Source organism: Falco cherrug, chromosome 1 (assembly GCF_023634085.1).
Source record: "Falco cherrug isolate bFalChe1 chromosome 1, bFalChe1.pri, whole genome shotgun sequence".
Taxonomy (NCBI): domain Eukaryota; kingdom Metazoa; phylum Chordata; class Aves; order Falconiformes; family Falconidae; genus Falco; species Falco cherrug.
Window position 1 is genome coordinate 45,922,020 of NC_073697.1, and position 12,032 is coordinate 45,934,051.

The 12,032-nt window shown below is 37.9% G+C and overlaps 1 protein-coding gene across 6 annotated transcripts in view; it reads left to right on the plus strand.

Annotated features, from left to right (window-relative positions):
• MAEA (macrophage erythroblast attacher, E3 ubiquitin ligase) overlaps positions 1–12,032 on the plus strand; it is a 54,376-nt gene that overhangs the window by 16,018 nt on the left and 26,326 nt on the right. For all 6 annotated transcript variants that reach the window (XM_027815481.2, XM_055717345.1, XM_055717262.1 and 3 more), the window contains 2 exons: positions 1,379–1,561; positions 5,083–5,286. In XM_027815481.2, coding sequence (XP_027671282.1) covers positions 1,379–1,561; positions 5,083–5,286 — 387 coding nt within the window. The remainder of the gene's footprint in view (positions 1–1,378; positions 1,562–5,082; positions 5,287–12,032) is intronic.

Below are 12,032 nucleotides of genomic sequence, written 5' to 3' on the forward strand. Positions count from 1 at the left end.
CAAAGTCTTGGAAAGCAAGTGCTTTGGCTCATCATACTTACTCTGAACCTAAACTGTTTCTCAGTGCATCTCTTGTTGTGAACTGCAACAGTTATGCAGTCACTTCTCTCCTGATAAAAGTCAAAAGGAGAGTGGGTGCTGGGGGTGCTTCCTTGTGTGCAGATGATTAGAAGGAAGAAAATGGAAGCAAAGTTGATATAATTGATTAGAAGTGATACACTTGAAAGATTTGTAATTAAACATATGTGATATGTACCAAACAGAACACTGATTTGCGTTTCTGATTGCTAGCTAAATTATGCCTTTGATTAATGGAAAAGCAGTCAAGATTATCATAACTACTTGAAAGAACTTGTCATGGAGTTTTTCAAGATGAAAAGATATGGATGGATGAAGTGTACAGTACTGGAATCTTTTTAGTTTTAAAATTCCTGTTTCCATGAAGGAATAGAACTTCCAGTCTAAATTGCTTATGCTGTCACTGTAGTGGAAGCAATATGGTGAGAGTAGCTTAACAATAACTAAGTTTTCCCAAAGTCATTCAGTACCCTAAAATTTGACCAGGCTGTGGACTACTCATGTATGTCCTTAATGGCAGTCAGTAGCAGTGTTGATATGGCTGCCCCATAAAGTTGTGGGACAAGTAGGATAGGAGACCTCCAAGACTCATTAGCCTCTAAGCTAAGGAATGGAGCGGTACAGGAATTTAACAAACTTAGTCATACAGTGTAGGCTTTCTTTCACTAAAAAAAAAACCAAACTTACATGGAGTTTCTCTTGGCATTTGTTATAGTCCTACTGGAATTAGTAGTAAAAAGTGGTCCTTCCTGGGCAGAAGTAGGCAGGAGACTTATTGGATTTCCTGAATAATCACTGGTGCACTAAACAGAAAATTCCCAGTAGGTAATATGCATTATACGTGCTTTCTCAAAGGTGACTTTCTCTTCTTTCATGAACTCCTGAAGGAAAGAAATGTAAAGTTAAGCTGTATTCTGAAGGGCAGTATCTTAGCTGTAGTTAACTGGTAGCTGTTCTGTTTTACATACACACGTCTGCTGTCTGTTCTCCCTGAACTGTTTCCATCAGTGCCTGCTACAGTCAGAGCAGGATAGGTGAAAATGGTATCAGAAAAGAATCTACCAGCTTTTATTTCTGGTTGCTGGGTTTTTTTCATAAGTTTTGAAGTGTTATCTCCTTGCTGAGAGGGCTTAAATAAGGGCTTTGAAACGAGAACTCAAGTTCAATTAATGACCTCTAGTGTCCTGGAACCTAGGTGGTCTTCTGACTGCATCAGATAAAATCATCAGGCTTTTTAAACTCGAGAAGACCTGACTTTTTTTACTGTAGAAAGTCTAATGACTTGGTATTTCTCATTTAGGTGCCATATGAAACACTGAACAAACGGTTTCGAGCTGCACAGAAAAACATTGATAGAGAGACTAGCCACGTTACAATGGTTGTGGCAGAGCTGGAGAAGACGCTGAGCAGTTGTCCTGCTGTGGATTCTGTTGTTAGTCTCCTGGATGGAGTAGTTGAAAAACTCAGTGTACTGAAACGAAAGGTAAGTGATATTCTACTTTGATGGCTTTGTCTTTACAAACTTAACAGGAGTAGTTTTCTGCAATGCTCTTGGCTTGGATTTTTTTTCCAAGATACAGGTATTACTGGCACTGTAGTCAAAGGCCTTAGAATGCCCAGAAGAACACCAAAACATACTGTGTCTTGCTTCACTGCACTTATGAAACATGACTTGGTGTTCCATGACTAAGTGTAACAAATCTCTGTTGAGAGGCAAAATTATTATATATAGTCCTGAAGAGATATTTCTCTACACACAAAGAGAACAGAAATTGAATTTATTTGTATCAGTTCCTGCTTGTCTGATGGAAAGATTTGTGCAGTTGCATTAATTGATCATTTAAGAACAAAACAGGTAGAAGATGAGTCTGAAAAATGTTTAAACCCCAGTGGGGGGTTAGCTGTATGCAATGTCAAGGCTTCTTTGCAAAGAATGTGTGAGTTGTCCTGGATTTTATAAACACTGAATTTGCAGGTTTGAAGATCCCTAGGGAATATTGCTAAAAGCATTTTAAACAAAGTTTAGTAGGATAATGTGATTATAGCTGTTTAGCTTGAATGCTCGTATGAAATACAGCCAAGCTTTCATGCCTTCACCAGATCTTTCGAAGGAGAATGAGTCAAATACATGAACCACATAGTATAAGCCATCCTTATTTTGGATGGGAATATTACTCATCCTGAGACTCATCAGAACACTTACTTGAAAACAAATCTTGCAGAAAAATTGAAATAGTGCTGTTGCCTGGCTTTAAAGCAGTACTGTTCCAAAAATAAATAGATGAAACAAATGGTAGCAGAGTCATTTCATTAAAACTTAAATGAAATAACCAACAGATACAAATCTTGAGACTATATTAAGTGAAGCGTCGAAATACCTTGGAGGTTTGTAACATGAAAATAATACTGTCATGTATGTTGATTTGGGGTTTTCTGCTTGAACAGGTTAGCTAGGTGTTGAAAAGATGTTCTGCAAAAGACTTCATAAATCTAATTGCTGTTTTCATCTGGTTGGTGAGGCTTAGAGCTCTTGAAGGATATGTTTTCTTCACTTCTCTCTTACTTACAGAAAGAAATTGCTGCTGTTGCTGAAAGAGGTGTTGGATTTTGCTTGTAGGTGTGTAGTAATGATGTGGAGGAGTAAGTTATTTACTTGTTAAATCTTTGCTGACTGCGGGGGTGTGTCTGAAGGCATTGCTGAATGTTTTGGGTGTAAGATTCCATTTTAGTGTAATTGCTCATTTGTTTTCGACTGCCTGAAAGACTGTGGGGAATCTTATAGCAGCTCAGAAAGAACAAAAGGAGAGAAAAAAAAAATAATCCATTTAGCAGTAAAAGTCTTCCGCAATACAAAGGTCTTGTTTCTGCTCCAGACTCTCAACTCCAACTATCTTCTCTGTAATCTCTGCCCCGAGCAAAATGGTTGTTTTCTTTAGGGCCTTTGGATCCACATAGGATCTCTGTTTTCTCCTGTGTTTAGACAAGGATCTGATGAACTGCTGAGATGGCCATAATAGAATTAGATGGTTCCTTTATTTAACACCTTACTCGCTCTTAAAAAAGAGCTTTCCAGCACAGCAGGTTTCTTGGGTTCTGAAAATGATCCTGGAGAAACTAAGGCCTTTGTTTTCCCTTTTGTACCTTGTTTAATATGCTTGTTCCCTCAAGTTCTGTTAATGTACAGCAGAGCAAGTCCAGATAGGCTTTTGCTTCAGAGGGTTTTGGAAAGTAATCTGTAGCCTTTCTGAATGCTTTAGAGGGATTAAAAAAACAGCAAGAGATGTGTAAGTCCAGATAAAAAAACATGTAAGGAGAGCCCTTTGGAATAAGAAAGGGCCTCAACCTTTGTGCTTGGCTGCCGTGAATTCTCCTAGTTCTATTCAGAATAATAATTCTTGAGGTTGCCTTCACATCTGATAACACTGCACACATCTAACAAGTAAAAGTAAGATTTGGCTCGAGTTAGTTTGCTTGCTCAGTACGAAAAGGCTGTTTATAACTTAAACAAAATACTGATCTCCAAACCATATGCTAAAAAACAAAGCTACATTCAGTAATAGAAGTAACTCGGTATTCAGTAATAAAAATAACTCCTGTGATAGATGTTTACATGAATTTTAGTAAAATACTATTTTGTATAGAAACTGGGGGTTTAGATACTTGAATTTAGTATCAAGGGCCAGACCAGAGTCAAGCTTAATTGGGGTGAATGCTTAATAGGTTTTTCTTGGACACATTTTCATTAATTTCACTTTGCTTTTTAAATACTGATTCTTCCAGAAGTAGTCTGTAAATCAACGTGCATGGTAAAAGTGAATGGAACCAACCTGTGCTTCCAGAGGTGAAGCTGTTACCCAAGTATGATACTGTAGCCTGAATATCTTGGGTACTGGGAAGGCAGCAGTGCCAGCACGGAGTGCAAAGTAGGCTACTAGAAGCCAGCCACGTTGTTTGGTCTGTGCTTGGTGGGCAAACCTGCATGGCCTTCCCTGTTGCTATAGCTGAGCAGTTGTTCAAACACAAGCCAGTGAGTTCAGAGCCACCACGAGTGAGGCAACCCAACCTGAAACTGCATCACTAGTAATATATCGCGGATGATGGAGGCTTAGTACCTTTCCAGTCTTCTGGTTTGCTTTTACTTTAGCAAGCATATAAAAGTACAGCGAGCTTTCTTGTATTCTGTAGCCTGGCATAACCCATAATTGTCACATGCTGTATACTGAGTCAGCTACCTTTGGGTTACAATATATATATCTAATAAAATAGCCTGGTAAAATTTGCAGCATAACTAATCAGCTGTATAACTAAGGTTGAAGGAAAGTAAGTATGACCAGAATGTTTGTTTTTTAATTAAGAAAAAAGCTGTAGAGATATTCATGGGGCATGTAAATACATTGGTTTAAGAAGTCGTCATTCTGCAACTGATAATTTTTGAAAAACTACTCTTAAAATCCTTGAGTTAAAGGTGTCAAGAAGCCAAATATTTTATGTAATTTTCATTATTATATGCCTGATTAAAATGACTCCATTGTATTAGAAGTAATGTGGGTTCACTCTGCATCACTCCGCAGTAGAACTAATCCAGTAGGACAGCTGCTTCAGGAGGAAGCTATGCATAGGTTAGAGGTGGAAATTCATGATTTTCGACTGTTCGGACAAGATGACTGCAAACCTTCTCAAAGCTCTTTGCAGACTATTACAGCAGTTGCTGCTGTAGTTGATAAGTTGTTGATTTTGGACTAACTGCACGTTGGGCAGAAAAAATGCATATACTCATAATGTCAAATCAGTCAAAACTTCTTTATATGTAAGAATATCTCAGAACTGGACCAGCCATGCTGAAGTGTACGTGCTGCCATAGGAAATGTCTAAATAAAAGAGATGCTATTTGGAGTAAATATACAAAGTTAAGAATGCTTACAAACAATTCTTACTGTATTTTGCTTCAAAAGCAAATTGAAAATCTATGGCTTTTACTTGTTGCTGTTAATTTTTACTTTTTAGGCAGTTGAGTCAATCCAGGCTGAAGATGAAAGTGCAAAACTCTGCAAACGTAGGATTGAACACCTGAAAGAACATAGTAGTGACCAGCCAGCTGCTGCAAACATGTGGAAGAAGAAACGTATGGATCGTATGATGGTGGAACATCTTTTACGCTGTGGCTACTACAATACAGCTGTAAAACTAGCGAGACAAAGTGGTATTGAGGTTAGTAGCAATGTGCACTAACTTATAAAACAGTAGTAAAGAGGAAGTTGGCAAATAAGAACAAGCTTATTTAGCCCTGTAGCAGCTATTTTTATGTATTAGTATGCCTTTATTACTAATCTTTATCTGCTAATCTTTTTAGGCCTGAGGTTTGTTCTCCTTACTTAGCATAAATTGTATTTTAATGTATTAAATAAGTAAAAATTGAAGGCATAACTTTTAGTCACAAATTAAATGCTTTTAGATAAACACCTTGCCCTATTAAATTTAGAATAATTCTGAAATGTCATACAGAATTTATTGCTAGAGGCTTTTAGGCTGCTGATTAAGCAGTTGGTGGAGCTTCCCTCTGTCTAGCCACACTTGGATTATATGTGTGACCAGACTGAGGAGAACAGCATATGCTGATTGCAGGAACAACTGTTGTTGTATTATCCTACTCTTTAATGCGTTGAGAGGAAATCTGGTTTATACTTTGGAAAATAAATCTTGATACAGTTTGGGGTTTTTATTAGCCAGTATAATCTTGCATGGTCCATAGAAACTTTTGTCTTATTTTGTCATTTACAATTCTGTGGTTGTTACTTTCCTTTTCACTGGTTATCTAGTTGGTTTTGCTTCCATAGCTTGTGAAGTGCTTGGAGTTTGTGCACCCTGGTGTAGCTGCTTTATGCAGAACAATGAATCCATGCTCTTGGAATTCAGAGGAAGAAATTTTTGTTACAGGGGTCAAGTTACAGCATATGTACCTGTTTGCCTTGTACAATGAGCGTATCTGTCATGTGTCTCTGTTACCTCTTGGCTGCTTTACCAGTCTGATCCTGTTCAACCAGCAGTGATTTCAGTAAATACCAAAAAGGAAACAGCAAACAGAGGTTGAATTGAAGGGAGAGGGGAAGTGGGTTACAGACTTTTGATAGGAAATAGTCCTGAAGAGGCTGCTGTGCCTCACTAAAGATAGCCCATGCATGTGAATAAAAACAAAAAGACAATTGTTCTGGGATAATTGCTGCTGAATGGTCAGCAGCTCTTCTACTTCTGGTAGACATCTCCCTCTGTTTTGAGCACAGCTCATCTCCTGCTGAATCATCATGTTAATGTACCTGCCAGGTCTGCTGAAAGACCTACTAGGTCTTTGCTTTCATAGCAAGTTCTATTATGCCTGATTGATTAATGCTCAGCTTTGGTTTAGACATGAGCATGGAAGTCTGTCATGATACACTGCAACACCGTGTGGTACAAAGCGTTGCACTTGTGAAGCCTTAAAGCTTTTCATTCTATTTGCCACACAGAAACTTTTGTCATTAAAAAAAGTTTTAAATAACCTTATTTAACTTTTGCCTTCAAGCCTAAGTATTTTTATTTGCATAATATCAAAGTACTTTGAATAACACAACTTATGGCCTCAGTGCATTCAACATGTGCAACTATTTCTTCTAGTTTGCTTAAATTATGCATTTTATTCAACATTAAAGTTTACATTTTGACTAAAGGAGGATAGACTTCCCTCAATCTCACCTTTGTACTCAGTCTTCTTCTACTGTATGGTGATACTCATTGTGAACAGCTTTTACAACAGTAAGATACTGAGACTTGATCGTCATGCAGAATTTGTGGTTTTGCTGGTTTAATAAATAACTTCTGGGTTTGTTACTTTTTTGCTGTAGGATATGAGCATTGAAATGTTCTCTGATGCTTAATAATGTAACTTTGCTGCAGAAATTACAAAATATCATGGTGTTCTTCCCTTACCCAAAGTAATCTTTGTTTACTGTAGTCTCAACTGTAACATTGATAAATACCTCTACCACTGCAGGGTTCAGAAAGCACACTGCTGTGGCCACGTCTGTTGCCTGATATATATATGACAATATTGTTACCATTGGGGGTAGGCACTATTACCCTAAGTAGGAACCTGAAAAAAACATGGGGTTTTTGCTCAACTTCTGTACCAGTGGGAGGTGAGGCTGGTGAACAAGTTGAGCATGACCCAGCAATGTGCTCTTGTGGCAAAGAATCAACAGTGCTGTAGGTTGCATTGGGATGAGCATCACCAGGAGCAGAAGGGTGGTGATCCCAGCTCCTTTGCTCAACAGTGGTTAGACCCATCTGAAGTGCTGTATTGAGTTCTGGGCTCCCCAGCAGACAAACTGTGCTGTGGAGTCTCCCTGCACTTGGAGGTATTCAAACCCAGATTGAACTGGGAGAGGTCCTAAGTAACTTGTTGTAGATGACTGCTTTGAGCAAGGGCACTACACAACCTCCAGAGGTCCAAATGTCGACTGTTCTGTGGTTCTGTTTCTATGATTGCAGGCCAAATGGCTAAAAGTGCCCTCTGATGCTGTTTGAAAGGGCTGAGGGAAACTGCTCTTTCAGCTGTAGCTTGTGGATCCTAGGTTAAGCATCTTTCAGTAGCTGTTAGACCAGTCTTGGGAGCAAGTCTCAACCTGCTTGTTTTAAGTTCCTTGCGTGGCTTCTGAATACCAAGAGACCTGCAGTGCTGCTAAGATACTTCATGGGTGGAAACAGTTTAGAAAGCTTCCTGTTTCAGTGACCAAAAGCAAACCCTTAAATCATTCATATCTTTGCCAGTAATACACAGCAGACAGTTTGCTCAAAGATCCAACTAGACACCATAGTGTCCAATTCTAATAGTTATTGATGGGCTGTGACAAATTCTAGTCTGCTTTCTAAATTAACTACCCTCATAGAAATTATATTCTTGCGAATTCTTGTCATGGAAGATTAGCACTTAAAAGCCATGGTTATAAACTAGGAAACAAACAGCTATGAAAAATGCTGGATGTGAAAAAAATATAGGGAAATTTTAATACCTGGGTTATGAACTAGCTCAAGTTAGGGATGTGGCATGTATAAAACAATGTTACATGGCAATATAAGAAATAAACTACAAACATGTAATGGGTGATATGTCTTTAAAGAAGAGCAATACTGCTTGAGAAAGGAAACCAAAATGTGAGTAATATTAAAATAAGAGCTGATAGTCAAGGACAGAAATTTCACGTTTGTGCTAAAGTAAATATGGGGTGGAGGGGATTCTATTGCGGACTTTTTTGCTTGATATTTTCTGACTTCCTAATGATATGAAAGTTTGTGTTGAAGATACGAACACGACGTTAAGTTTTTGTTACTGCATACAGAAGAAGCTCATCAATATTAGCTTGTTAAACTGCATAGTGTTCTGAGACCTTGGAGTGCAACACTACTGATAACACACACTTTTGTTTCATCTGCAGATTCATATATTCAGCTAGCTGGCAGGGTTGTCTGTTAACTTAAACTTAACGATTCCATCTTCTGCTACATTAAGTGCTATCTCATTTCTGTGCCATTAATTGATAGGCATATCTAGTTTTGGAAATGTGGTGTTCCAGTAGGAAGCTGGTTGCTGTTTGTAGATAAGTTCTATAATTAGGTATGTAGTGCTTTGTTTGCTGTTCCTAGGGGTGGTTGTTTTTTTAAATTGCATACTTTTTATAGCCCCTCTTTTAATAGGTTAGGAAGAAAAAAAAATTGCAAAGTGTCCTTATGTTCTTTGCTTAATTATGTAATAGCCATAGTGATTTTTGCCTATATGATTGAAAACAAACCCAGATTCTGAAGCTGCCGGTCTCTTATCATATGCTGTCAATCTGCTTTCTGTCTTTGCTTAATTTATTTTAGTAAAAGAATATATGTTCTTGGCTCAATGCTCATACTGTACAAAAGTTATACAATTGGCAATGTTTTTTCCTGTGAAAAATAGCATGAATTTAAGTGAAGTGTCTGTGTGTGAGGATAGGGAGCAAATAATTTAGACATCTATAAACTAGAGGGACAGAAGAACTACTGCACCTCAGGGGAGGGTGGGCAGTGGCACTGTAAGGCTGAAGTTACAAGAGAATGCTTGAGTTAAAATAACTCATTTAAATAGCTTAAAACTAGCTACCTAGACCTTGCATTGTGTATTATGCATGCCAATCAGAGTTTTGCAAATTAGTGTTCTTAGATCAGTAATTAATTAGGTGCATCATCCTTCAAGGATACTTAACTAGCCATTTGCATTAATACCACAGTGTGCTTTTTGCTTTTGAGAATTGGCGGGGGCGGGGGGGGGGGTATTCTTTTGACTTCATAAGTTTTATTTAGATGTATGGTGGTTGTGAATATTGACCTGTTTTAGAAGGGCTTCTTGACACTTTGGGCAGTATTAAAGCAATTGACAGCAGTCCTCAAAACAGAACAGTTTTCTTGAAGTGGGAGTTCAGATATTTATGTTTTGTCAATGGTTTCCTTCCTGAGTAGAACTTTATAAATCTGTGGTAATGGCTATTCCCTGGAGAATATCAAAACAGGGTAGATACTGCAAAGCCATCCTGAAAATATATCATGTTCTTTCAAACTGGTATAGCAAATATATTTTTAAAAAATTAATTTTGATTAATATAAATGAAAACAATAGTGGTTCACTGAAAAAGCTGATTATCCTTAGTTCTCCGCTCTCCAGTTTGGTTCAGTTCTGCTGCTGCATAAACACAGCTTCAGCTTTCATAATTTGGCAACAATTTTGAATGGATTAACCTGAGTATTTGGAAAAATACCTACAACAAATTCAGGTATGTTCAATTGGGTTAATTTTGTTACAGGAAGTTATGAAACCATATTTGATGTCCTTTGGAATACAAAAATTTGGAATTCTCAAAGTCGGGCTTAATCCCTTCTTTGTAGTATTCTATGTCATTGTTCATTTTTTCAACCCCAGAATTAAAGGTTCTTGCCTTGCTTTATGAAAGTTCCTCGATGTTGAATTGATTACTTTGGCTGAGACCTCAGTAGAATACTGTTGAATGATTTCTGCATCTGTTTTGGGGCAAAATCTTACTGAAGCTACCACTTCGGAAGTCATCCTTTCCCTGACAATGCTCCTGCTTGATGACTTTCTTAAAAAATGGCAGATGTAAAATGACCTGCATGTTTGAGCATCACAAACAGGAACAGTATTAAGCCTTAACTCCAAGTGAATGGTATTAAGGTATTAAGCCATAACTCAAAGTGAATGAAAAATGCTCTCCAGGAGTACTATTCTACAAAATGTGATAGGCTTAGGTTTGCTTAGGTCTCTCCAAAGCTTAGTTCTTGGTTGTTGACAGAGGAGGGCAGATGGTATTGAACCCATAGCTGCTTGATTTTTAAGGAAAGTTCCATATTTATAGAAGCTGATTGTCTTTGCCTGTCCCACTGGGTGGGAAGTTTCGTATGACTGTGTAGCTGGTGTCCTTGCTCTGAGGAATATGCAGGATAAAGGCATTCTGTGGTCAGTGAACATGTGTAGCTGGAGGCAGATGTGCACATCAGGAGGAATGTGCAGGTAAGACATTGCTTCTGTGTTTCTGAAGACTGATCTGTGCTCCGCTGAGTCTTTTTAACACTGCTAGAGCTGTGTTCTGCTTTGAATGGATGATCACCATAGCAGACTGATAGCAGCATGTATACATGGAAGAAATCAGCATGTGCTTTGTTTGATACAGCACTGTTTTACCAGTCTGCTATCCAAAAGCCTGTAATGACTATTCAGATTTAACTGATATGGCTAGGTGAAGTAGGAGTGAAAACTTAAATCTAGAGTAAAACTTAAAAATCTAGGAGACTTTAAAAATACTAAAGACTGAAATTTAAATCTGGAGTTAAATTTAAAGGACTCATGACATATAAGCTACATAATAAAGTTCTAAAGCATTGGGTCAGTAAACTTTATACTTGAGCAGGATGGATGTCAGTAACATGTGATTGCTTCAGTAAGAAATTCATGTGAATGTTTAGAAAAACATAAGTTTGAGTTGAAGGAAGCCGTATGATCTTAAAAGCTGAATAAGTACTTCTCTTAACAATCATACCAGTGTACCCTTAGAAGTCTTCCTTGTTAAGACATGCAGTCCAAGAATGGCTTGTAGGCAAACACATAAGTATGTATTAAATTAATTCATCCAAACAAGTTTATATTCATAATGTTTCAATTTTAAAGTAATATTCAGCATAATGTTTAAATGTGTTCTTTGCTTCACTGTCACATAGAACGTGGACAAGCTGACTTTCTAAATATGAGCTGAATGGCAAAAGGTGTCTTTTGTCTGGAGCTATTTGTCAGTCTCCTATGACTTGCTGTTCCCACACTAGCAATGTTTGAGAACTACGTATGAAGGAGCTCCTGAACTGGCATGACTTATTTAAAGGTGCCAGGATGTTAACTTGAGGTGCTTAGAGTTACTTTAGAGTACTAGGCTGTAGACAAGCAACTCGGACTCCTTTAACAGTGTTTTGGCTGTTCCTAGTGTAGGCATGGCAACTTTTGCTAGATTGGTATAATGAATGCCTGGGTGTGTTCATCTGAATTCCTAAGTGCTGTAATTCCTGAACAGCCTTACATCTGCAGTTTCTCTGGCATCTTTGGGCATTAGAATTATGTAAATGTGAAATAGTCAAGATCAATGCAGAATAACAAACTTTCTCATTACGAATCATTTGACACTTGAAATGCCAACAATCTAAAACTTGTCTTATTTTTTCACTTCTTTTAGACAAAATGGGTTGCCTGTAGTGTATCATAACAGAGTTATGACTAAATACTTAGTCTGGAAAGCTAGTGTCGTGTTAAGAAGGGGGGCTTCCTTGAACCCTTTATATTTGATCAGCCTGTCGGTTTCCCAAGAAAGATGAGAACCAGCCTGTCTGCTACCAGCATTTTGGGA